Source organism: Megascapheus bottae, chromosome 33, assembly GCF_031878675.1.
Source record: "Megascapheus bottae isolate mThoBot1 chromosome 33, mThoBot2.hap1, whole genome shotgun sequence".
NCBI classification, from domain to species: domain Eukaryota; kingdom Metazoa; phylum Chordata; class Mammalia; order Rodentia; family Geomyidae; genus Megascapheus; species Megascapheus bottae.
Window position 1 is genome coordinate 8,778,601 of NC_143541.1, and position 23,900 is coordinate 8,802,500.

Here is a 23,900-nt window from a genome sequence, read left to right on the forward strand (position 1 = left end):
GCCGCCGCCGGCCGGGGGGGGGGGGGGGCGGGCCAGGCTGGGGGGGCGGGGGAGGACGGGAGGGCAGGGCCAGGCCGGGGGAGGGGGAGGGGGGGACGGGAGGGCAGGGCCAGGCCGGGGGAGGGGGCGGGGGAGGGGCGACGGGAGGGCAGGGTCAGGCCGGGGGAGGGGGGGGGACGGGAGGGCAGGGCCAGGCCCGGTGGGCAGGCCGGGTGGGCAGCCCAGACCGCGGCAGCGCCAGCCTCCCACCGTGTCATTCGCATGTCAGGATTCACGCTTCCATGTCTGTAGAAAAATGGGTTTGTGGCATGGGATCCACCTCTGTCGCCCATGGTGAAGGAACGTTTAAATGTCCACTCGGGTGAAACGCGGAGGACTGACCAGAGTCATGTACGTGTAAGAGTGTAGGTCACGTCCGGCCTGGTGGGTATCGCTTACTTGTGGCTTTTCAGAGTGGTTTAGACCTCAGTAACCCATTATGTTTTGCCTGACATGCATGTCACAAAGCAGTTTAATAGACGCGTGACAGCCAGGAAAGCTGGGCTGTGAGACCCAGAGGGATGGGGTATTTAGAAGGCCTTCTCCCAATATGAACTCTCAGGACACTGAGTTTCCTGGAAAGGTCAAACAGTCTGCTTTACAGGAATGTATGTTTCTACCCTGGGTTTGAGCCAACTCAGCCCTAAACTTTCTGGGAGCTTGGGGACAGACACAGGCCTATGCAAATTGTAAGTTGTTTATGACTTACCTCTATTTCTTAATATAAGGAAGTCACTTATCACTTGCATATAAGATTGTTATCACATGTTGGTTCTTGTGACTTCAAGGCTCTTGATACCTAACTTTCTGCATGTACTCCCCTGTACCAAACTCAGTAAAAACCTTGTCCATGTGATCTCAAGCACCAGAAGCTGGAAAGCTACAGACCCCCTGGTGCCCCCAAACCTCAATTCCACAGTCCTGTCTCCGTTCCTGCCTTGTCCCTAGCCACTGAGGATTGCAACAGGAAAGTGTATCTGTCTCCATATTTTATCAACCTCAGAGGTCCTATATAGGATCCACCTATGATTTTTCACTCTGAACCAGTGTATTGGCTCACTCTTAAGGAACCTGACCCTTGGCAGAATATTCATGTATTTGCTCTCTTCCTACAAGGGTTTTAAGAAGTTATTTGATTTCCAGTGCTGATGAACACTAGAGGGCTGACTGTGGCATAGCCACTGGGCACCATCATCAGATGCCACGAGAAACTGGGTCATTATTCCACATAATTCTCAAGGAGACGGCAACACCGTCCAAACAGTACATGAGCACAAAGACACTCGTGAACCATAGAATGTTCTGGAGATGCTTTTGCAGCAAGAGTATTGCTGTGAAGATGTTGGAGCTGTTTCTTGTGTCTGCACAGGAGAGTCACCATGAGCCCCAAAAGAGCCATGTCCTGGAAGAGGGCCAGGGCAGACAGCAGGAATCTGAGGGAACTGCTCAAAGGCTGCACAGAACAGGATTTAGTGACAAATATACGTTGGGAATGGCAATAATGGAGACCAGGAAGTGACCACTAATGGACATGTAGAAGACCCAAGGGAGAAGAAAGCAGCCCAGGCCGTGGTATGGAGATTTACATCTGAACTTTGCCACACAGGAGCTTCTGGGGCTGAGGGTGGTGGCCTGGAGGGCACTCAGCAGGCTGCTGGCACAGAGGGACAGGCCCCTCATCAGCATGCAGAGGTAGATGGTTTACATGCATTGTTGTTCCAAACCCTTGGAACCCGAGGATAAAGGAAGCATAATTCTTCGTCAATCTCTACACACACTATTCCACCATGCAAACACTTGGGTCAAATATGTGCATGCCGTTTCTGTCCTTCAGCAGGCAGGTCTGCCTCACCTTCCCTGACGCCCTCCCTTCTGCCTTCCTCCATCGCTTTCTGCTGTGGCTGTATTGTGCCTCCCATTGCTGGGCTCCCACCGGGTATATGCATCATTGTGCTGTTAAAACAATCATTCAGCAGAGAGAATTTGTATAATCACCTTATTTTCGTGTATTACCTTGACTGAAAGGTACCTAGTGGGGGCTCTAGGTTTCTGTGAATGGCAAGGAAGGTGGGCATGGTGGCTCATACCTGTAAACTCAGCTACTTGAAAGGCAGAGATTGAGAGGGCTGTGGTTTGAGGCCAGTCTGGGCAAAAATATTTTGAGACAACCCCAACTCAGCCAATAAGCTGGATGTAATGGTTCATGCCTGTCATTCTAGTCATGTCTGAGGCCTTAGGAAGGATCATGGTCAAGAGGACTGCCTTGGGCAAAAACCATGAGAGCCTATGTGGAAAGTAATGAAAACCATCCTAAAACTGTGCTGGGGGTGTGGCTCAAGTGGTATAGCATCTGCCAGGCGAATGCAAGACCATGTGTGCAAACCCCAGCACTACAAAAGGGATGTAGTAATGAGAGCCACTTCCAAGTAGGGAATCTCAGCCCCTGAGACAATTATGTGATCCCAGGCTACCTTGATTCCAGCTGGCTTATCGTCAGCAAAGGACGGCACACGGGCAGACTGCTGACTGATGGCTCCACGCGCGATCCGGGCAGGCCACAGCCTGTGCTCAGCCGTCCCGTCCAGCCACATTCTAGATACAGTGGGTGCTGGGGGGGACGTGGGATTGTCTCTGCCACAGAATGATCTACAGAAATGTCTGCTGCCTCTTTATTATTACACAGTCCTTGTACATGACTGGACACTTCAAGCAGTTCTTTTCCTATTTAACCAAAGGACAGAAAGAAAGAAAACCTACCACACCACTGGAATGCACTCGCCACTGATTTGGCGGGAGAACGCTGCACTCAGAGCCACGGGCTTATAGGCTGGGTCTCTGCCAGCCCTGGCTCAGGCCTGTATGGAGAAATACGCAGGTGGGGGACACTGCAAAGATGGGCTTCTAAGAAAGAACCTCACCAGGCCAGGCTGGCCTAGAACTTGAGCTTCTCCTGCCTCTGCCTTCTGCGGGCTGGGAGTACAGGCCTGCACCACATCCAGCACTGTTTCTTTCACAGTGCGTGTTGAAATCATTTCTCTGATGTCATCAAGGTAGGAACACATGTCGCATGTGCCTCCCTGCCTGCCCATGGGTTCTGCACTTGTGTGACAGCCAGGCACTGCCAAGCTGAGGTGCAGAGGCTGGGCTCAGGAGGGAAGCAGCAGCACTCTCTTAAGCAAAGCCTCCCTTTAGCCCCCCTCCTGATGTCCTGCTGTGTTAATGTTCCTGGACAGCCCTCTGTGGAGAGCAAGCCTTCGGCATCCCCCCCACAGCACCCACTGTATCTAGAATGTGGCTGGACGGGATGGCTGAGCACAGGCAGTCGACTGCCCAGATCACACATGGAGTCAGTGGTGGAGCAGTGATTTAAATCCCAGGAGCCACAGTGGAGGAGGGGATGCTGGACCTCCTGCTGAGGACAGAAGCTCTGTCCCCACTCCTGGCCTCCCAGAACAAGCTGCTGGGAGAAGACACACAGCTCACGTTCTCTAGAATGTGTTCTAGTGTAACGACGGCACAGAATACCTACCAAGTAATATCATGCAGACTAGTGCTGTGTGCACTTGAAGCAAGCTCGATACAGCCGAGTATAATCTAAACGGTGTCCACAACGGGATGAACGGAGAAGTGTTTCCTGTGGTCTCTCAGACACTGACTGACGTCACTGCCCTGATCTGTGCTCTGGAGAAAGGCAATTCTGAGTTCAGTGCCTCTTTCTGCAAAATGTCCGCCTTTAGAAAAAGGTTCTCTCCATGCCACCGCACACTTTGAAATGCGCAGTGCACAGTCTATCAGCTGGAGCTCCAGTGAGGATATAAGTCGTCTTTCCTACTCACTCAGCTACTCCTGTTTCTTTAGACCTCTCTCCCTCCTTCCTTTCCTCTCTCTCCCTGTCCCTTTTCCTCCCTCCCTCTCTCAGTCCTGGAGCTCAGACAGGCCCTGAGCTCTATCCTTGGGCCTTCTCAAGGCTACAGCTCTATCCCCTGAACCTCAGCATCACTTCCATCTTTTTCTACATGGTGCTGAGGAATTGAACCCAGGTCTTCATGCATGATAGGCAAGCACTCTACCACTAGGCCATGCTCCTGGCCCCCTCTCCCCAGACCTCTCTAGATCATTTTCCTCCAGCACAATTAATTTTATTTAGTAGTCCCTTTAGATTTCACAGCCAATGATTCTTTCCATTCCTACAGAGTATTTTGCTGGACGTGAAATTCTGGCTAGCAGACTTGAAAGGCTATGAATGATGTGATTTCTGTGACCTCTGCCATGCCCGGTCTTTTTTTTTTTTTTTTTTTTTTTGTGCCAGTCCTAGGCTTGAGCTCAGGGCCTGAGCACTGTCCTTGGACTTTCTCAAGGCTAGAGCTCTACCACATGAGCTTCAGCACCACTTCTGGCATTTTTTCTATGTATGTGGTACCAAGGAATTGAACCCGGGTCTTCATGCATGCTAGGCAAGCACTCTACCACTAGGCCAAACTCCCGGCCTGCCATGCCCATTCTTGAGGAAAGAGAATCAGGAAACAAAGGCCCAGGCAGGAGGCAGTTCCATGTCTGGTTTCCTGCCACAAATAGCCCGTCTTACTTTTCTGACTCTTGGAGTGGTGGTTCTTCCTGTGGTTTACCCCCAAGGTTTCAGTGGTTGTTAAGGGGAGCATTGGCCTCCACTGTGCCCGGCTCTCGTCCTTTTGGTTTTCAGTTACAACTTTTGAAATTTTTTTACCCTCATATTCAACTCCTCTTTTGAGCTCTAGTCTGACTTTAAATGCTTTCTTAATTCATGTTCGTCTGGCACTCATCGTTGTGTCTGCAGTGCTGGAAGGACAGGCCTTTCTCTTTTACTCTTTACAGTTTTTCAGTATTCTGCACTCAGGCAGCTGGTCGTCATCCAGGGAAAAATCTGAGAGTGCATTTCCCTTGTTTCTTCAGGGCTCTGCAGCACTGGAAACTGAAGGTCAGATGCCCTGAGGCACGCATGTCTGGGAGCGGTGGTGACCAGAAGGGGAGGGGGGGTGCCTGACGTCCATCACGGCCAGGTGAAGGTGAGGGGAGTCGCTCTCCTGCCTCCTCTGCACATGGAGATGCCTCTCCCAGCGGTGGTGAGGTCACCGTCTGTGCAGGCTGTCTCTCCCATTCACTTATCCAGACCCTGGGGCTGCGTTGCCTGCAAGGCATCCCCAGGGCTTTAAATGACTGGCTTCCAATATCCAGAGTTTGAGCAGAAGGCTCAGACGGACCAGCCCACCTCTCAGCTACCCACACGGCAGAGGAGAGCCTTCAAGTTCACTGACACCTCTCCTGTCGCAGTACTGTCCAAATGCAGTCATTTTCAGCTTTCTAATTTCTATTTGGTTTTATTTCCACTTTTATGCCTGTGAGAAAGGGAGGGCCCAGCTTCACACTACAGTGCTGTCCAAAGGAAAGGGTACTGAGAAACCTTGAGTCTGCGGGTTGTGCTGCGTGGTCACTGCCCTGTGCTATAGCAGTAGCAGTTTCATGAATCCACTGCAGTCTTCAAATGGAGGTCACATTGGCACATAACGCTGTGGTGAGCATGGCAAAGGCTCAGGACCCACCCTGGTTCCCAAAGCTAGAGACCGGAGGTGAGAACGCTTCATGCGTCCCCCCTCAGTCTTTAAAGTCTACACAGTTTTATTCATTTCAGAATTTCTATGTAATATGTATACATTTTGTAAGGAAATAAATACTGTGTATTTGTTATAGTCTTATTTGCTTATGGTATCAAAATAGCCTTGGAGACAAGGACAGAGTGAGGTGGAATCTCAATGTTGAACCCTTCTTCATGGGTCTCTTAGCCATTTCTTTTTCTTTCTTTTTATTGATTGTGTTGTTATGTTTTGGGGGGTTTTAGTTTTTTGAGCTCTAAGTATATTTTGGATATGGGCTCTTTTCTGATGTCTAGCTAGTGAAGACTTTCTCCCATTCTGCGGGCTTTCTATTTATCGTGCTATGTCCTTTGTCAGCCAGAAGCTCTTCAGTTTGATCTAATCCCATGCCCGGAGCCTGCCCAGAGCCCGGAGTCAGGAGTCAGGAACGCAGAGTCTGCCTGCCTGGAGCCCGGAGCCCAGCCCACCACCCGGATGCAGTGGTTAACCTTGGCCGCATTGGCTCCTCGGCTGGAGGGCAGGACGGCCCACCGCTCAGGGGCCTCAGCCAGGCAGCCCAGCCTTCGGGCCAGTCAGGTCCTGGTCTCCACACACAGAAGCAGCTGGACAGCGCATCCCAGCACTGGTCCTCCAAGCGCCCTGCCTGAGTGCTCCAGCACTGCCCTGCCCTGCCCTGCCCTGCTTGAGTGCTCGAGCATCGTCCTTGCCCTGCTTGAGTGCTCGAGCACCGTCCTTGCCCCCCCGGCAGGCCGACTCACAATACGATATTGAAATGTTTTAATAGTACCCTAAGGTCAAGGTGGAGGGAGGCTCCAGTGCTTTTCTGACACAAGATGTCTTCCTGTCTGGTGGTACTTGGGTGGGCAGTGGCCTCAAGGTTTCAGCACCAAGAGGGGCGCCAACAAGTCACCTGGGGACTCTGACAGCAGGTGAGATCCCCACAGGGGTTGCCCTTCAACAGTTGATTAAAACCCACGGGGCAGGCAGCCTCTTGTGTGGGTGACGCCCGGGAGCCGGAAAGCAGCGAGACTGTCAGTTCCACAACTAGAGTGTCCCCACAGACGCCACAGGGATACCAGGCAACTTGGCTAAATGTCTATGCTAAGGACGGGAGGAAGTCAGGTCTGACGTGCAAGCGTCGGCCGTGGCTCACCTGTGTGCAGGTTCGGGGCCACGGCGTCAAGAGCGCAGTCCTCCTGCTGCTGCCGTCAGCCAGGGCTGAGGGCCTGCTGCTGCCGTCTCCTGTCACCTTCTCGTTTTGGTGGCTCCGTGCCGGCCGGCTGGGGGCCAGGGCACAGGGCATCTGGTCTTTCCGAGGGCTGAGAAGGGACGGGAGGGCCGGCCGCAGCCGGGCTAGCCTCAGCAGCCCTTCTGGGCGATGTCGAGTCCTGACGCCTTTGTGATCTCCAGAGTTGTGAACACCTGCTCGAAGGAGAATGGGTCACCGGTCACCACGGGAGCAGGGCGGCACTGCCGCGCAGAGACACCCACGCCTCTGACCACAAGCCCCTGACAACTGGCTTTAAAACAGGTCGGCAAACCGCACCAGCTAAAAGCAGCGGCAAAGGCCTGGCAGCCTTACCTCCCCGCACGTGGGGTGGATCCCGATGGTGTCGCTGAGCTGCTGCTTCGTGAGCCCGCACTTCATGGCAGCTGCAAATCCCTGGGTGATCTCGCCGGCATTTGGTCCAAGAACATGGAGTCCTAGGACACGGTCCTTGGACACAGGAGAGAGGGGGTCCAGAGGTTCATGGTGTGGGAGGTTCACAGGACCCCGGGAAACAGCGAGCAGAGCACATGCCAGGGAATGCTCTCCTGGCGCTCGTCTGCCCTGGGGTTTCCCACGCACAGAGGAGTCCTTCCTTCCCGCGTGCGTGTCTGAACTCTGCTGAGAACGTGAGGCCTGCACCACCACAGATCCGACGAGCAGGTGCTCAGCAGAGCTGCAGAGGCACAGGCTGGGGTGGAAGGTGCTGCAGCATGCAGGAAGCAGACACATGGGCTGGGGGTGTAGAGGCTGAGCAAGGCCAAGGCCCGGGGCTCAATCTCCAACCCCCAAAGCATTCTTTTCTTGATGGATATAAGGATGGAAAAAAGGAAGTTCTAGCTCCCGGACGGCCTGTGGGTTGAGGCAGGGCCTGGGTGAGGACAGAGCCAGGGTGAGGCAGGGCCTGGGGTGAGGGCAGGGCCGGGTGAGGACAGGGCCAGGTGAGGGCAGGGCCGGGTGAGGGCAGGGCCGGGTGAGTACAGGGCCGGGTGAGGGCAGGGCCGGGTGAGGGCAGGGCCGGGTGAGGGCAGGGCCGGGGTGAGGGCAGGGCCTGGGTGAGGGCAAGGCTGGGGTGAGGGCAGGGCCTAGGTGAGGGCAGGGCCTGGGTGAGGACAGGGCCAGGGTGAGGGCAGGGCCGGGTGAGGGCAGGGAGGGCTGGGGACCGGGTAAGAGCTGAGGCTGAAAAGGACAAGGAGGACAGAGCCAGAAGTTCCAGCCCAGCTGTGGCCCTGGCTATGCTTCCCCGGGGCGGGCAGGCAGGCGGGGAAGCTCCCAGGCAGAGCCTGCATTCCTGTCACTGTGAAGCGGCCCTGGCCGTGCCCTCCCAGGGTACAGATGTGGGTGGACGCAGACCCATTCCTCAGAGGGCAGAGATGTGGGGACTGCTCGTCACTGTCCAGTCGTACCCCCTGTAACTCAGCCCAGCACAACTAACCCCTGCTCTGCCAGCCCAGCTGTGAGCCAGTCAGCTGCCAGCCGGTCCCATTCTGCCCTGAAGACAGCTGGGCCACCGGCCAGCGCCAGCCCATGAGAATGGGCTCGCAGCCTGAGTGCCAGGGCCTATGCGTGCCCTGGGACTGTTTTCCTCCTCAGTGGGTGACAAATCCCCTTCCATGCGTGGGGCAGGAGCCAGGCCTGGGGAGGGCTGGGATCCCCAGCAGGCATCCGAGCCCAGGAAGCCCCCTTCCCATGCTACACCAGGAGGCCCGCTCCCACGGCAGCTGTACACTGTCAAGCCCAAAGCACTGCAGGACCAGCCAAGCTCCCGGGCAGCCCTAGGGCTCGGCACTCACCACTGCAAACGGCTCTAAAGAGGCTAAAACCTCTGCTCTCAAATGCTAGCACTGGTGGGGCCGGCGGGATGTGGGGGGAGAGGGTCCATGGTGGCACCCCACTGTGTCGAGCCCCAATAAACAAAGTGGCCAGGCAGGCTACATACGTGGTCACATTTGTTGCAGATTATCTTTGCATAACAAGTGTTGTTGTCTCTGCCAGCTATTGTCCACTCCAGGGGCCAGAACAAGGTGTGATACACCTACAAGACAAGGGCGGCTCTTACTTCTTTGGGCAATGTTAGGACTTGAGCCTGGATGCAGACGCAGTTCAAAAGTTTGCAGACATTGTTTTGACACTGAACACTGCCAAGAAAGAGGCTGCGGCTCTCGGCTTGTTTCTGTCAACTGAGCTCCACCGACCTCTCCTCGAAAGGCTACTCCAGGCTCTAGGTTCAGCTCTTCTTCAGTGTAAGGATATGATCTTTTTGTGTGTGCCACTGCTGGGGCTTGAACCCAGGGCCCTGCAGTCTTTGCCACTTCTAAACCCCACTTGTATCCTCTCCTGCTCTTTCCCAGCTGTACTGTTCTTTCAGTATTTTGCATAAAAGATTAATTTTGAATTCTCCTGAAATAGGACTACATTATGGCAACTTGGCAAACGACAGGGCAGCAGCGGGCTGTGAGAGGAGGGCTGGTGACAGCGGCAGGCTGTGAGAGGAGGGCTGGTGACAGGGCAAGGCCGTGGGGGCCGGAGGGGGGGGGACAATGGCGCTCTCACCTCTACATTCTCATGTTTGTAAATTTCAACAGCTTTCTCCTCTGAGAGTCCACAGCAGCCATACTCCAGAGGGGTAAACACTGTGGTGGGGACATTGGTGTAGTCACACTGCAAGACAGACAGACAGACAGACAGACAGACCAGATCTCTTGTGGTGACAGCGCTTCTGTCACTGTCTGTATTCCAGACACTTACAAAGGGTAGTCCTCATATCAGACAGACTTAAAGGGACTTAGAAAGTTGTTGAGCACCAATGGTGGTGGGCAAACCAACACACACACACACACACACACACACACAGTCACACAGACACAAACATACCCCCCCTTCCCATGGACGCTCTGAAGATAACTCAGGGTCAGTGAGCAGTGGTGATGCAGTGAGCTCACACTCACAGACAGAAGTGCAAGTGGCAAGGTGTCACTGATGTTGGCCACTTCTAAAAGCAGAAAGTGCCTGCTCAGTATAGTCACCAGAATCAGAAAAGGAGAGTGAGCAAAACCGGCGGGCTGGCCACGGGGCTAAGGCGGCGGTGGCCTTTACCACCTGTCCTGTGCTCTGACACCTGTCTCCGCCAGCTGGGAAGGGCCTCCTGCCCACACCTGCCCTCCCTCCGCTGGACACCTCAGCATGCTGCCTGCCTGCACTGCAGGTGGTTCAGCTCTTCCTGGGCACTCATTCCTGGCCCCGCTGGCGGAGTCCCCCGGCATGTCCCCTGCAGGCTGCCATGAGGTGACCAGAAAAATCCTTGCTTCCCCAGTATTGATCTGCCCATCCCAAGAATAGGCTGTAGGAATACAGTCAGTGCAAACCGTCGTACCCCAGCACCAGCCTCGCAGTGCAGACAGTTTGGAAGAGAAGCCCCTGGCCAGACCACGCCGAGCAGGCACTGAAGCCAGGCTGGACGCTGACCGTGCTGAGGCCCCGCTCCCGTCACAGGAAGCCTGTCCCTTCCTTTCAGGCAGAACACAGTGGCCCTCTAACACACACTCACGCTCCGCTCCCATTCACGGTGTTGTCTGGCGGATGGCTGTCTAAACTGTCTTCGACAGAAGAGAAGCACAGCCTTACTTGCATAAAGTCGCTGCTCAACAGTGAGCCAGCTGCAAATGCATCTCTGGGGAACCTTCCCTTGGGACGTGTCACCTGTGCCGACATGCTCAGCTCACTTTCAAGACGTGACCTCAGGGCCGGGGAGCTAGCACAGGGGGTTCCAGCATCACAGAAAACGCAAAAATGTCACCTTTTCCAGGGAGGTCCCGAAGAGTCTCCGGGCCAGCAGCTTGCCGGCCTGGATGGCCACGGGTGTGAGCTGCGGCCTGCCCTCCAGGACATCCCCGATGGCGTAGACATAGGGCACGTTGGTCTGCTCCACGTCATTTGCGGGTATCTTGCCAGTCCTGGTTGTGCATGAGGAGGAAAGAAAATCTGTAACTAACTTGGTACCGCTGACCAGCGCCATTCCACATGAAGAACTTACACAAAAGACAGACCTCCCGCGAGGACTCCCGGTACTCTCTACTGCCTTAACTAAGCCTTCAGATAACCAGGGTTTCCATCATTCCAACGGGCTGAGCTCCTGCGGTGCAGCTTGCACACTTCTGGATGCCACACGTGGCCTCCCAACTCTGCCCAGTCACGCTGGGAACCCCGGGCGCTTTCTCCCTAGTCAATACCATCAGGATGCCCTCACGAACACTGCCACACAGAGCCCCACAAGTGCATTTAATGCATCTTTAAATGTAAGGTATCTGCGCTCTTTAAGGCACACAGTTAAGACGGAGGGAAGAAATTAAGGTACCGCGCTGACCTACCGCTTACGCCAAGGAACATTTGCAGTGTGAACATTTGATACATTCCGGCTGAGGACGCTAAGAGGCGATGTGAGCAAAGTGTTGCTCTGCTGTGCACTGTGCACTGATCCCACTTCCTCACCCGTGCTCACGTGCACACACTTACTTCTCGTTGACTTTGACACCAATCTTCTCCAACCCTATTTTCTTTGTACACGAATCACGACCAATTGCTAATAAAACCTATGTTTAGAAGGAAATTAAAAATTAGGAGAGGGCCGGGAGTTTGGCCTAGTGGTTAAAGTGCTTGCCTAGCATGCATGAAGACCCAGGTTTGATTCCTCGGTACCACATACATAGAAAAAAGCCGGAAGTGGTGCTGTGGCTCAAGTGGTAGAGCTCTAGCCTTGAGAAAGGCCGTGAGTTCAAGCCCCAGGGGGAAAAATTAGGAGAGAAAGAAGGGACAGCATTATAGATACTTCCAGTCACTAAAGGGATGTCTGCTTGTGCCAGCGTGTTTTTTGTCAGCATAGGTGACCACTCTTCCAAAGGGGTGACACAAGTCTGCATGAGCCCACGAGGCCCTCACGACCAATGCTGAAGGGCTAGGCCCAAGCGTGTGCCACTGTGGTGGTGTCTGGAAACAGGGCTGCACACAGTGAGATGAGGCCATGCAGGCGTGTCCCGAGCGGGGGCACACAAGTGTCCCCTGTGACAACCTGTTTGTGCTGAGCATGGTGGCATGTTCCTGGCTGTGGTGCCACCTCGGCCAGCCAGCAGCTGAGATGTGGTCTTGTGAACTTCTTTTGTCTGAGCTAGCCTCGAACCAACCTCTCCACCTCCCAGGTAGTTAGGACTCTAAGCTTGAGCCTCTGTGCCGCATGTTCAGGTTTTACCTACAGGATGCACGTGAACTTGCTCTTGAGTTCCTGCTTGGAGCAGGTTTTTCTATGCCTTCATTTTATTTATTTTTATTTATTTATTCATTTATTTTTTTTTGCCAGTCCTGGGCTTGAGCTCAGGGCCTGAGCACTGTCCTTGGACTTTCTCAAGGCTAGAGCTCTACCACTTGAGCCTCAGCACCACTTCCGGCTTTTTTCTATGTATGTGGTACTGAGGAATCGAACCCGGGTCTTCATGCATGCTAGGCAAGCACTTTAACTACTAGGCCAAACTCCCGGCTATTCCTTCATTTTAATCTATGGTTTTGTCTTTGCAGTAAGGTGTAGGCAACAAAGAATTAGGGGTGTGTGTGTGTGTGTGTGTGTGTGTGTGTGTGTGTGTGTGTGTATGTGTGTATGTGTGCCAGTCATGGGGCTTGAACTCAAGGCCTAGCTGCTCTTCCTGAGCTTTTTTGCTCAAAGCTAATGTTCTACCATTTGAACCACAGCTCTACTTCCAGCTTTCTGGTACTTAATTGATAAAGAGTTTCACAGACTTTTCCGCCTGGGCTGGCTTTGATCTGCAATCCTCAGATCTCAGCTTTCTGAGTAACTAGGATTAGAGGTGTGAGACACTACAGATTTTTCAAAATCCAATCCTCCAACCTGTGTCTTCTATCGGGAGAACTGAGACCATGAGCTCTCGGAGTTATTACTAAAGTGTGCTGACCCTCTCAGGACGCCGAGTTCATCCCTGTCCTCAGCTGCCATCTCTTCTCCCCACGTTCTCATGGGTGTAGTTCCCTTCTTTGGTAGCAGGCTTCCTTGAAATGTCCTCGTGGTGTGGCTCAGTGCTCATGAATTACTTCTGTTTTTATCATGTACGCTTTTAGTTTTTCACTCAATCATAAAAGGTAACTTTTGGGGGTACAGTACTCTCGGTTGGCAGATATTTTCTCTCAAGGCTTGAAATACATCACTTTCTGCCCTAGTCACTTTTAGAGAGTCTCCTGGGGTACAGGCAGCCTGTGCTTCCCTTTTGCAGCTTTCAATATGCGTTCTTTATCCTGCATGTGTAATGCGATGGGGTTGTCATGAGGCTGAAGACTCATGAGCGTCAATGTCTCAGCTCAGACCAGGTTCTGCCTGCTCTTGCCTGGCATTCTAAAAGCCTCTGTTCCTGAATGGCCATCTCTTCTCAAGATTTGGGTTTTCTACTATTGGTTTGTTGACTATGCCATCTTTTATGCCCATATCTGTCTTCTAGTAGTGTTCTAGCTACCTCATGTTCCACTTATACTTTCCTGATTTTCTTAATGGTGTCTGAACACTATAATTCGTCTACCTTTTCTTCATGCCCCGCTAGTCTATCTTCCATTTATTCTGGTCTATTGATAATAATTTAACTGAATTTTAATTCAAGCTTTTCATTCCAAATTTTAATTTTTCCTCAGATTTTCTCCTCTTTCGCATCTTCTATTATCTTATTTCATTCCCTTATTTACAATCTTTACCAATGGAAGAATGCCTAGCTTTTCAATGAACTCAGGTGCTTATTTGTGTCAGCTTTGATTTAGATTATTCTTTCAAGGTCTTGGAAGTTTCATTCACTTCAGGATGAAATGTCCATTTTTGTGGGATCACTGACTTTTGCCTTGTTCCCATTTCTTGTATTTCATTGGAAGCTGTGCATTTAGAGCCAGCATTGGCTGGAGGATTTGTTTTAAGATATTCTTTTAGAACTGATGAACCCTGCAGGCAACGAAGGGGTTTAGCTGCTCACTCTGGGATTAGGGGTGGGGGACAGGTGGCAGTCAGCTTACTCAGAAAGACAGACGGGCAAAACTGAGGTCATCTGATGACCTTGTGGCATTCTTTATGAAAGCACAGATAAGAGCTGTTCTCCACTACACACTCCAACAGAATAAACATTCGTCAGTGTGTTGGCTCTCCAAATTCAATCGCTTGAATTTCTGAGTGTGCTCATTCACACACTGCTTATAAAACAAAAACTTACCGTGTTATAGACTCCTTCTATGGTTTCTGGTCCTTCAGTGGATTTTGCCAGTACTTTCAGTCTTCCAGGTGAACCTTTCTCCAACTGGTGGATCTAGTAAGAATCAATCATGCGATGATTCCATTTAAGGTGACAGAAAACAAATGGGTCCAAAGATGTGTGAGCGTACTTACGTGTAAATGAGGGCTCGCGAGCATACTTACAGGTGAACGTGGTCTACATGCCTGTGAGCGTATTGAGGTCTCTGGACCAAGCAGAGATAAAGAAGGGAACTGGTACAAGCTACCCTTGGGGACAGAAGTGTTTAAACAGAGTGAAAAGGAACTGACAGGAGGCTTCTGGCTTCCGGCTTAGTAAGTTACATAGGACTGAGATGGGCCAGAAAGACTGCCAGGGCCTACGTAGAAAATATAAATTTTGTGGTCAGGTGCTATCTAGTAGGCAGTTGTTATGAATGAGTGGAATTCAGAAGAATTACTCGAGTAGGAGCTACAAAAATTGGAGATATATTAGCATTTGATATCATATAAAACTATCTAGGGGGCCGGGAGTTTGACCTAGTGCTAGAGTGCTTGCCTAGCATGCACGAAGACCCGGGTTCGATTCCTCAGTACCACACACATAAAAAAAAACTGGAAGTGGCACTGTGGCTTAAGTGGTAGAGCTCTAGCCTTGAGAAAGTCCAAGGACAGTGCTCAGGCCCTGAGCTCAAGACCAGGAATGGCAAAAAAATAAAAATAAAATAAATTTTAAAAAATCTATTTCTCTAGGGCTGGGAGCGTGGCCTAGTGGGAGAGAGCTTATCTAATATGCACGAAGACTGGGGTTTGATTCTTCAGTATCACATGCATAGAAAAAAACTAGAAGTGGTGCTGTGGCTCAAGTGATAGAGCTCTAGCCTTGAGAAAGCCCAAGGATAGTACTCAAGCCCTGAGTTCAAGGCCCACGACTGGCAAAAGAGGAAAAAAAAATTTTAATTAGAAAAAACTATTTATCTAACGATGATCATCTAGATAAAAAGTACAGACAAGTAAAAAAGGACCAGCACCAAATCTACGGGGAGCAGCACTTGCAAGTGGAGTAAATGTGGAAAGAGGGGAGCACAGCAGCCAGAGCACGCTTTACAACAGAATATCATTTTCCTCCTCAGCGGGGAGGAGAGAGGTGTGTGACCACTGGGCTTCCTGAAAGGTGATTTCAAGGAGTGGAAGAGAAGGGATTAGGTATGAAATGCAGGTAAGAAACAAGTGGCAGCATGTAGAGACGTTCTTTGCTAAAAGAACACAGATGCAGTGAGACAGGCCTGGAAATCTTCTGTATTTCAGGATGAGACACACAGATGTGACGCAGAGGCAAGAAGTCACCGAGGACAGAGACTTAGTGAGGAGAGCAGCCCGCCTGGGAGAGTGAGGACACTGTCTCAAACAACCGGAGAGAGAGCTAAGTGAGTGGCCTTTGGGGACTGCGGTGTTGCACAACTTTCATTTAGTGAATGCAGGGAGAGGAAGAACAATGGAAGGAGCTGCAAATGTCATCACACCTACCGCCACGGGCACGAACTTCCTAATGAACTTCACACCATGCTTTTCCATGTAGGCACCCACTTTCTCCGCCATTTCTTGATCAAAGCCTCGGAGGAGGATTGAACGCACCAGAACAGTCACGTCCAGGCCAAAGCCAGCGAGGAAGCCGGCACACTCCAGAGCCACGTAGGAGGCGCCCACCACCAGGGTCTTCCCCGGGCAGTACCGGAGGGAAAAGAGATCATCGCTGAAAGAGAAAAGAAGGGAGGAATGCCTGCGTGATGCAGCCAGAACCATCCTGGGCTCCAGGGTGGGGCCCTAAAGCTAGTAGTGGGCCTGCAAGACCCTGAGGACCAAATTCTCAAGTCCTTTCCAGCCATTACCTGGACACTGCATCATTTTGTGCATCTGTCTTCTCACTCTTATTATTTTCTAAGCTCAGTTCATCTCTGCTTCATTAGTTAGGTTTTTGCATGATCAGTTCCAGCTTTTGTGGAAGAAGGGAGTAAATACCTTGGAAGCATACAAATGCAATGCTATTGGCTCAAGTCAGAGTCATCTGCTTAACCTTACCTAGTGATACAGTACTCTTTATCTCCTTGGATTCCTAAGTAGCGTGGCCTTTCACCTGTTGCTATGACAAATTTTGAGGCAGTATGATATGTTTCCTGTCCTTTTTTATTGGTTGCCTTGAAAAAAGGAAAGTAAATTTCATTTACTCAGTAAACACTATAGAGTATCCAACACAAAGGATACACGCCATTCTATTCATACTTTACAGGGTTTCTCATTCAACGTAGTAACGGGTGTGTAGTGTGATAAAGCAGGAAGCAGAGACGGTTACAGAATGGTAATCAAGTGGGCTGAGGTGGCAGAGCAGAAGTCAACACAGCTTCAAAGCAGAGACGAGAGAAGTGAGATGACCGAGTGGAATGGAGCCCGAAAGAGCACGCAGCAGGGAGGAAGGCACTCAGGCCCACCAGGCCCCGCGGCCCGAAGCACTTGGGGACATGGGTGAGCTGGGCTGAGAGCCGTAATGGAGGCCTCACACCCGTGGCTGTGGATCCATCTGTGACCACGCAGATAGTGCAAAGCCACCTTCATAAACAAAGAAGGTAAGCCCGTGGGCTGGCATGCAAGTAGGACAGAGGGGGGCCGCCAGAACTTGAGTCCTTAGACGGACAAGGAAGTGCAGACCACATATGTACAGAGGGCACAAGCTAAAGGCTCTAGTCTGAGCAGCTGGGGAGAGGCCCCCAGGAGAGGCAGGCTGGGGAGAAGCCCTAAGGAGAGGCAGGCTGCTTGGGGATAAATGGCTATCCAGCCATCTGTGCAGGGATAATGCAATGTGATTAAAAAAAAAAAAAGCTTGTATTTCTACAGTGTTTCTTGTGAATAATGTAAATCAAATTGCCTACTCCAAACAGACCACCTCAGCGAGCTAACAGCCAACTATAGACTAATCAGAATTGTATCCAGATTATCTCACAGGCTCCTCCAAAGCAAAGCATAAAAAAGAAAATTAGGTACTGAGGATAATAGCTGGCTTTCTTTCATAATTCTATCTTTAAAATATTGTGTCCATCAAAATGATCTTATTGTCCCTATGTACTGATCTCATAATATATAAACATGATAAACATCAATATCTTAATTCTGATATACTTTTATCTATGATCTTATGAACAGTATACTTTGCAGTTGAGATTATTCAGAAGGATTCGACCTGGGCACCAATGGCTCACACCTGTAATCTTGGCTACTCAAGAAACTGAGATCTGAAGACCATGGTTTGAAGCCAACTTGGTCAGAAAAGCCATGAGACTCTTATCTCCAATTAACTACCCAAAAAGCAGGAGCTGAGCTATAGCTCAAGAGATAAATCACTAGCCTTGAGCTAAAAAGTTCAGGGACAGTGCCTAGGCCCTGACTTCAAGCCCCAGGACAAAAAAAGGGGGGGGTTCCATAGCTAAAAATGCTAAATCTTCTTAGTTTTTTGAACTGTTCAAATATCTTTTAAATAACAATGAAATAAAAGAGAAACAATAACTTTAAGTGCTTTGGGGGGGTAGGGGGGTTGGTTGTGGGGTTTTAACTCTGGGCCTGGGCATTGTCCCTGAACTCTTCAGGTCAAGGCTACCGCCCTACCCCTTAAGCCACAGCTCCATTTCCAGTTTTCTGGTGGTTAATTGGAGATGAGTCTCACAGACTTTCCTGCCTGGACTGGCTTTGAACTGTAATCCTCGGATCTCAGCCTCCTGATTAGCTAGGATTACTGGTGTGCGCTACCATACCCGGCTTTTAAGAGTTCTTTAAAATGTAATTTCTTCAATTTAGCCCACAGATGGGTAATCAACAATGAGGGAAATGCACATGATGCCATGCCATAAGTGTGTCATGTGCTGTCTGTGCTGAGTGTGTGTGTGTGTACACTGACTCCAGTCCTGGATGTGCAGCAGGACAGAGCACCCGACAGCACCTTTATTTTATGCGGCTCCACAAATTCTCCGTAGGAGTTGACGTAGGTCACGCCTTTCTCCCTCAAGGCCAGCCTGTAGCTCCAGTTCAGGGAGCCGATGTGGCTCTGGATGGCTTGCGTCATGGTCTCCCAGTTGTGCTTCACTGAAACAGTAACAGGGCACAGGTGTGAAGTTCGTGTTGTCTATCTTTGAGACGGTATCGCGGTGTGCCTGTGCTGGCCTCGGGCTCGGGGCCGCCTGCGCGGATGGATGGCTCCCTGCCGGGCTGTTTACTTACAATGGTACCCTGCACAGAACCACGAGCTATAGGACCTATTGGTTTATAAATCTGGACCTGGACAGAAGGACAAACTTAATGTAGCTTTATACCTGCTGCCATTTATAATGGTTTCCAGTTCATACAGCAAGGTGCTTAAGAGCATCAGAGCGCAGTGAGAGGAGAGTGGCCCCCACGGCCAGCTGATGCCCACCACACAGGAAGGAGGTGGCCTTCAGCAGGGGGCGCTGCCCAGATGCCACCCGCCCCAGGCCTCTTTCCCGGGCCCACGGGAGTGCAGAGGCTCCTGTCGCTGAGTGCTGGCTGAGCACCCCCACGGCCCTTCTCCTGTGGTGCAGGGGATGGAGTCCAGCAAGCCCTCTACCGTGGAACAACATTCTAGGCCGTTCTGTTGCTTTCTAGTTTATCTTTCTTCATTATAGGTGTGAGCTACCCACATGAGTAACTTTCTTCTGAGGCTGGCAAGGGGGGCCGGGAGGAGACATGGCTGGCGGCACTCCCACTCCAGCGCTAGGATGTCTCCCTGCAGCGTCCCAGCACCCACTCACAGCAGTCGGTACTGCGCAGCTCTGAGGAACCTCAGTGGTGCTCACAGAGGGAAATGAGGCTTCTCCAAGCTCCTACGTATAATGTCTTCTCACGCCAAGGGTGGGTGCCGTGCTGGGTGTGCGGGAGACCCAGCCCTGCCCTTGCATACGGAGCATGAAGTAGGTCAGGTGACTTCCAGGAAGGCCCATGGCTGTGCAGCGTCCCAGCCGACTCTTCAAGATGTGGAGCAGGGCGAGACGCTGGAGAGCAGACAGCCCATATCATCCTGACTTGTGCTGTCTGAGCTCTACCGGCCGGCCGGGGGCCTCCTGCCTGTGCTGCACATGCCAGCTTTTCTACCCAACAGGATGGCCCGTGGCCCAGCACTGGAGTCGCCCAAGACACTTTGGAGAGGCCAGGTCCACACCTAATGCACCGAACCTCGGGGTGGGGGGGAGATGTGGTGTGGAGGGTTTGTAAGACCCCTCAAGGTATTCCGACCACCACCAGTCCACATCCAGCTGGAGTTGCTCAACCCCCCACCCCTACGCGGTCCCCAGGACAGCGCCCATACACCCTGCGGCCCCACGCCTGGCACTCTGGGCTCCTAGCTAACCAACTCCAAATGGGCTCTGAAGTACGGACAGCACAGCTGTCTCCGCTCACCTTGTTGAGAGTATTCCCAGCCGAACTTCCTCGAGTCGTTGAGTGCCTGACCCAAGAGGGCGGCCTGGTGCATCAGCTTCTTGGGAATGCAGCCCACGTTGACACAGGTGCCACCCAGACCTGGGGAGAGGCAGCGCTGTGATGCCCTGTGCACGCCATGCACACTTCCACTCGGCATCGTGCTGCTCAAACGCGGGCCTGAATGGTGGTAGAGACACTCCCGGCCCCGGGGTGACACAGCTCGGGCAAAACCGTGGGAGAGAGAGTTCCCTGGAGGCAGAGCCAGACCCTTGCTTAGGGATTAGCAAGGACCTCGCCAGGACCAAAGGCACAGCATCAGCCTGAACTGCTGGGCTCGGGGCCCAGTCAGAGGCCACCACAACTGCCTGTTGGCGCCATGGCGCACACTTGTCAGCGCCGGCCCTGCCTGGCAGTCAGGGACTCTCCCGACTGCGCCCTTCTCACATCTGCCAGATATACTGGGTTGTTCCTAGACAGGAAAGGGAGAAAGCAGGGGAAAAAAAAAGAAGGAAGAGGGCAGGAGTAGGGGAAAGAGGTGAGCGTAGACACTCAAGAAAGAGACATACTCTGTCTCGGGGCTGAAGAGAAACATGAATGACACAGGTGAGCAAGGCAAGGGGAGAACAGAAGCCTGGCTGGGCCAGCAGAGACCCCGGGAGCCCCTCAGTGAGTGAGGGGCCTGCGGCCTGTGTGGCCCCGGTGCCCTGAGGGTGGCCTTCTGCAGGAGGAGAGAGCCCAGCTCCTCTGCTGGCCATGCACAGCCGAAAATCACAGGGCCAGGTGCCAGCTGGCCCGTTTTCTGGGGGCAGAAATGAGAGATTGTGTCTGAAAAATAAGTAGAGGACATGTAGCACTAAATCTGTACATTCCATGTCTCGGATGGTGGAGTGAGTGAGCACTGTTCAAGCCGAGTGGCGAGGTGCGTGCTTCACAGCCACGCTCCCACGCGGCTGCACAGATGCAGACACACCTCACCCACGGCCATTAAACCCAGCTCCGAAACCCAGGCAGGCACTCACCCCAGGATGAGCCGTGCGGGGATGGAACCACAAAGTCCAGCACGAGCACTTTCTTCCCCAAAATTGCGGCTTCCTACAAACGACAACAACAACAAAACCAACTCTGTGTAAACATCTTGTCATTTTCTTGTCCCCAGTTTTTCTGCCCTTGACCGACAACAGTTGAGTTTTGCAAGGTAACTCTCTCTCCCCTGAATTAAACAAGTCATCACAAAAGAAGTGTCGACTGTGACACTAGAATGAACTTTTAGACAATGTGCTACGAGAGCTTTGTTTCTGCGTCCCCACCTTTGCGCACGAGAGGCCCCCAGAGCCCCCGCCGATGACGATGAGATCGTAGTCGTGTGCCAAGTCTTCCTGAAGGAGCTTCTGCAACAACCCGTTCTGGTGTGCCTGCAGAACACCGGAGCAGAGAATGCACCTGACTCAAGGGTTCAGAACTTGATTTGTGCGCGGGGAGTGTGGCCTGGTGGTAGGGTGCCTGCCTAGCATGCACCAGGCCCTGGGCGCCATTCCTCAGTACCACATATACAGAAAAAGTGGGAAGTGGTGCTGTGGCTTAAGTGGCAGAGCGCTAGCCTTGGGAAAACCCAAGGACAGTGCTCGGGTCCTGAGTTCAAGCCCCAGGGCTGACCAAAATAACACAAAAACAACAAAAACCTCTGTTCAATTGGCATGGAAATCTTTTGTTGACCCATGTCTAATGTGGACTGAAGCTCTGTCTGGGTGCTGTCCTGACAGTGTGGCTGTGGGTACACAGCCCCTGCCTGCACCCGATGGGGACGTCTGCCCAAGGACCCGAGGGCTCGTTCCCAGGTCTAACAGTCAAGGGCAGTGAAATGGGCACGCAGCGCTCCCCCAGGTCCTCCTCCTTCTGGACACAGCCTGGCGCAGTGTCTGCAACCCCCTCACCCTCGCGGCTGAGCTGGGGGAGCGCCCCACGGAACACAGCATCTGCTGCTCTGGCCAGGGCCGCCCCTCTCCAGAGCCGTTTCTTGGGTGAGGTAACAACCACTGTCTGTATGTGAGGCGCCTGCGCAGTCCCGCGCCCGGCACCTCTGGAAAGCAGAATGGGTGCTTCCCGGCTACAGACCTAGCGCCCAGTGTAGAGAAGGTGCCACCCCCTCCCGTTCCCCAGGAGAGATCCCGTCTAAGAATCTGCTGTCTAAGGACAAGTCTCTTGGCCCTGCCCTGTTACCTCTAGGTCTGAGTTGGGAGCACAGGTCTAGCATTCCACAAGTGCTCAGGACTGTGACCCCAGGGGAGCTTTCTAGGGCTGACACAGCAGACAACTGCTGTCTAACCAGGCGGATCACGGATTAGCATTCAATGCAGACAGGTTGTTTCCCTAACCAAAGCGTAATTGTGTGTGCCTGTGTGCCTGTGTGTGTGTGTGTGTGGTTGGGCGGGGGACCGTGGGACTTGAACTCTGGGCCTGGGCACTGTCCCTGAGCTCTTTAGCACAAGGTACCTCCCTATCCCTGGAGCCACAGCCCCATGTCTGATTTTCTGATAGTTCATTGGAGATAAGAGTCGCACGAACTTTAGTGCCCGGACTGGCTTTGAACCACGATGAGTAGCTAGGATTACAGGTGTGAGCCACTGTGCCCAGCCAAAATACAATTCTTAAAGTTTCAAACAAGTGTGTAGTCAACCACTAAGTACTTATTTATACATACATGTATAAAGCATTCGGTAGAATTTTAATAAACTAATAATGAAGACTTTATTTGATAGACACCCACAGTCTAGGAGACAGGGAGAGGGGCGGTGCAGGGGCTGAGCCAGGGCCGCCCCCGCTCGGGCTTCACCACTGAGCTGCATCTGCAGCCCCCACGCACTGATTTTTCAGACTGCCACTCCCCAGCTGAGTCCTGCATCCTGCTAATCACCAGCCTCGTGTGTCACAGACCTTGGTGGGGCCCAGCACGGGTGCCTGGTCAGGAATTCCAGTGGCGCCCAGCACACCTGCCTGGGGAGCAGCCTGCTTCCCCCACGGGGGCGGCCGGCTCCGGCCTGTGTGGTCTCCCGACCTTTGTCAAGAACTGCCAGCTTCGGGCTGGGATGTAGCTCGGTGGCCAAGTGGTTGCTTAGCAAGGTACTGGGTTCGATCCCCGGTACCAAAAAAGAGAAGACAAAACAAAACAAAAAAACCCAAAACTGCTGGCTTCCCAGACTCGGGTGCTGAGGGGGCAGCTGGCAGGATGGTCTCTTACCATTTCTTTCCATTTCACAACTCCCCAAATATACAGCAACGCCTGGGAGCCATTCCCCGCTGGGCAACGTATAAAGCAGAGCGACATGTGGCTCAGAAGAATGTAAGCTACCATTACCTGGAAAATTCGGTCACATCCACCCACATGCACTTTGTTCACAAAAATGTTTGGCACAGTTTTCTGATTAGTGATTTCCAACAGCATCTCTTGAATGCTGGCCCCATCATCTACAAAACAAAGAGTTCCATAATGACGCTGTATGCTGTGGGTGCCGGCCTCTGTGAGCTGGACAGACCGCCACTACACTGCAAGCTCGTGGGTGCTCGTGGGTGCCCACTACAGGAAGCCACTTTCACAGCAAACTATAAAACAAAACCAGTCTACTCACTCCTTTTTAAATAAGCCCTCTGAATCAGCTTTTAGAATATAATGCAATGATTGCCAAGAGAAAGATTGAAAAAAACCCTATTTTAAAAGGGCAAATACTAGGGCCGGGAGTTTGGCCTAGTGGTAGAGTGCTTGCCTAGCATTCCTTGGTACCACAGACATAGAAAAAAAGCTAGAAGTGGTGCTGAGGCTCGAGTGGTAGAGTTCTAGCCTTGAGAAAATCCAAGGACAGTGTTCAGGCCCTGAGCTCAAGCCCAGGCCTGGGGGGAAAAAAGCAAATACTAAGATTAAAGATAACTTATAACTCTCCATTACTGTATGTAAATATTCCTTATTAGCATAATCCAAAATGTATCCTCTATTGCTGAAAATAAAACTAGGCCATGACTACTAAACACTACCTTGTTTGACATACTCTACACAAAAGCCTCAAAAGATTCATTTGGTGGACAGGGGCCGGAGGGAAAGACTGGGAGAGTCAGGAGGAGTGACACTGTTCAAACAGCAATGCACTCATTACCTGACTGGTGTAACTGCACCTACTCTATACATCACCTTTATAATGGCCATCTAAAGAGGTTCATTTTGTTTCCTGTGACAAGTTGG

The 23,900-nt window shown here is 52.1% G+C and overlaps 1 protein-coding gene, 1 long non-coding RNA gene and 1 pseudogene across 3 annotated transcripts in view; 1 reads left to right on the top strand and 2 right to left on the bottom strand.

Annotated features, from left to right (window-relative positions):
* The first annotated feature begins 194 nt into the window (after window positions 1-194).
* On the top strand, window positions 195-6,339 carry LOC150042930 (uncharacterized). Of its 2 annotated transcripts, none has more exons than XR_016533519.1 (4): window positions 195-423; window positions 4,891-4,993; window positions 5,423-5,587; window positions 6,024-6,339. It is a non-coding gene; the product is annotated as an uncharacterized LOC150042930 (long non-coding RNA). The 2 variants fall into 2 exon arrangements; XR_016533520.1 differs by having other exon boundaries at window positions 6,028-6,339.
* Window positions 1,092-2,043, bottom strand: LOC150042931 (vomeronasal type-1 receptor 90-like; annotated as a pseudogene).
* A 453-nt stretch (window positions 6,340-6,792) lies between the features above and the next one.
* Txnrd3 (thioredoxin reductase 3) overlaps window positions 6,793-23,900 on the bottom strand; it is a 26,391-nt gene continuing 9,283 nt past the window's right edge. Inside the window, exons 5-18 of the mRNA XM_090323854.1 lie at window positions 23,025-23,134; window positions 20,980-21,084; window positions 20,692-20,764; window positions 19,652-19,771; window positions 18,180-18,322; window positions 16,274-16,389; window positions 15,722-15,947; window positions 14,178-14,270; window positions 11,446-11,522; window positions 10,730-10,886; window positions 9,487-9,594; window positions 8,873-8,968; window positions 7,249-7,383; window positions 6,793-7,088 (exon numbers count right to left, since the gene is read on the bottom strand). Coding sequence (XP_090179980.1) covers window positions 7,020-7,088; window positions 7,249-7,383; window positions 8,873-8,968; window positions 9,487-9,594; window positions 10,730-10,886; window positions 11,446-11,522; window positions 14,178-14,270; window positions 15,722-15,947; window positions 16,274-16,389; window positions 18,180-18,322; window positions 19,652-19,771; window positions 20,692-20,764; window positions 20,980-21,084; window positions 23,025-23,134 — 1,628 coding nt within the window. The 3' untranslated portion in view covers window positions 6,793-7,019. The remainder of the gene's footprint in view (window positions 7,089-7,248; window positions 7,384-8,872; window positions 8,969-9,486; window positions 9,595-10,729; window positions 10,887-11,445; window positions 11,523-14,177; window positions 14,271-15,721; window positions 15,948-16,273; window positions 16,390-18,179; window positions 18,323-19,651; window positions 19,772-20,691; window positions 20,765-20,979; window positions 21,085-23,024; window positions 23,135-23,900) is intronic.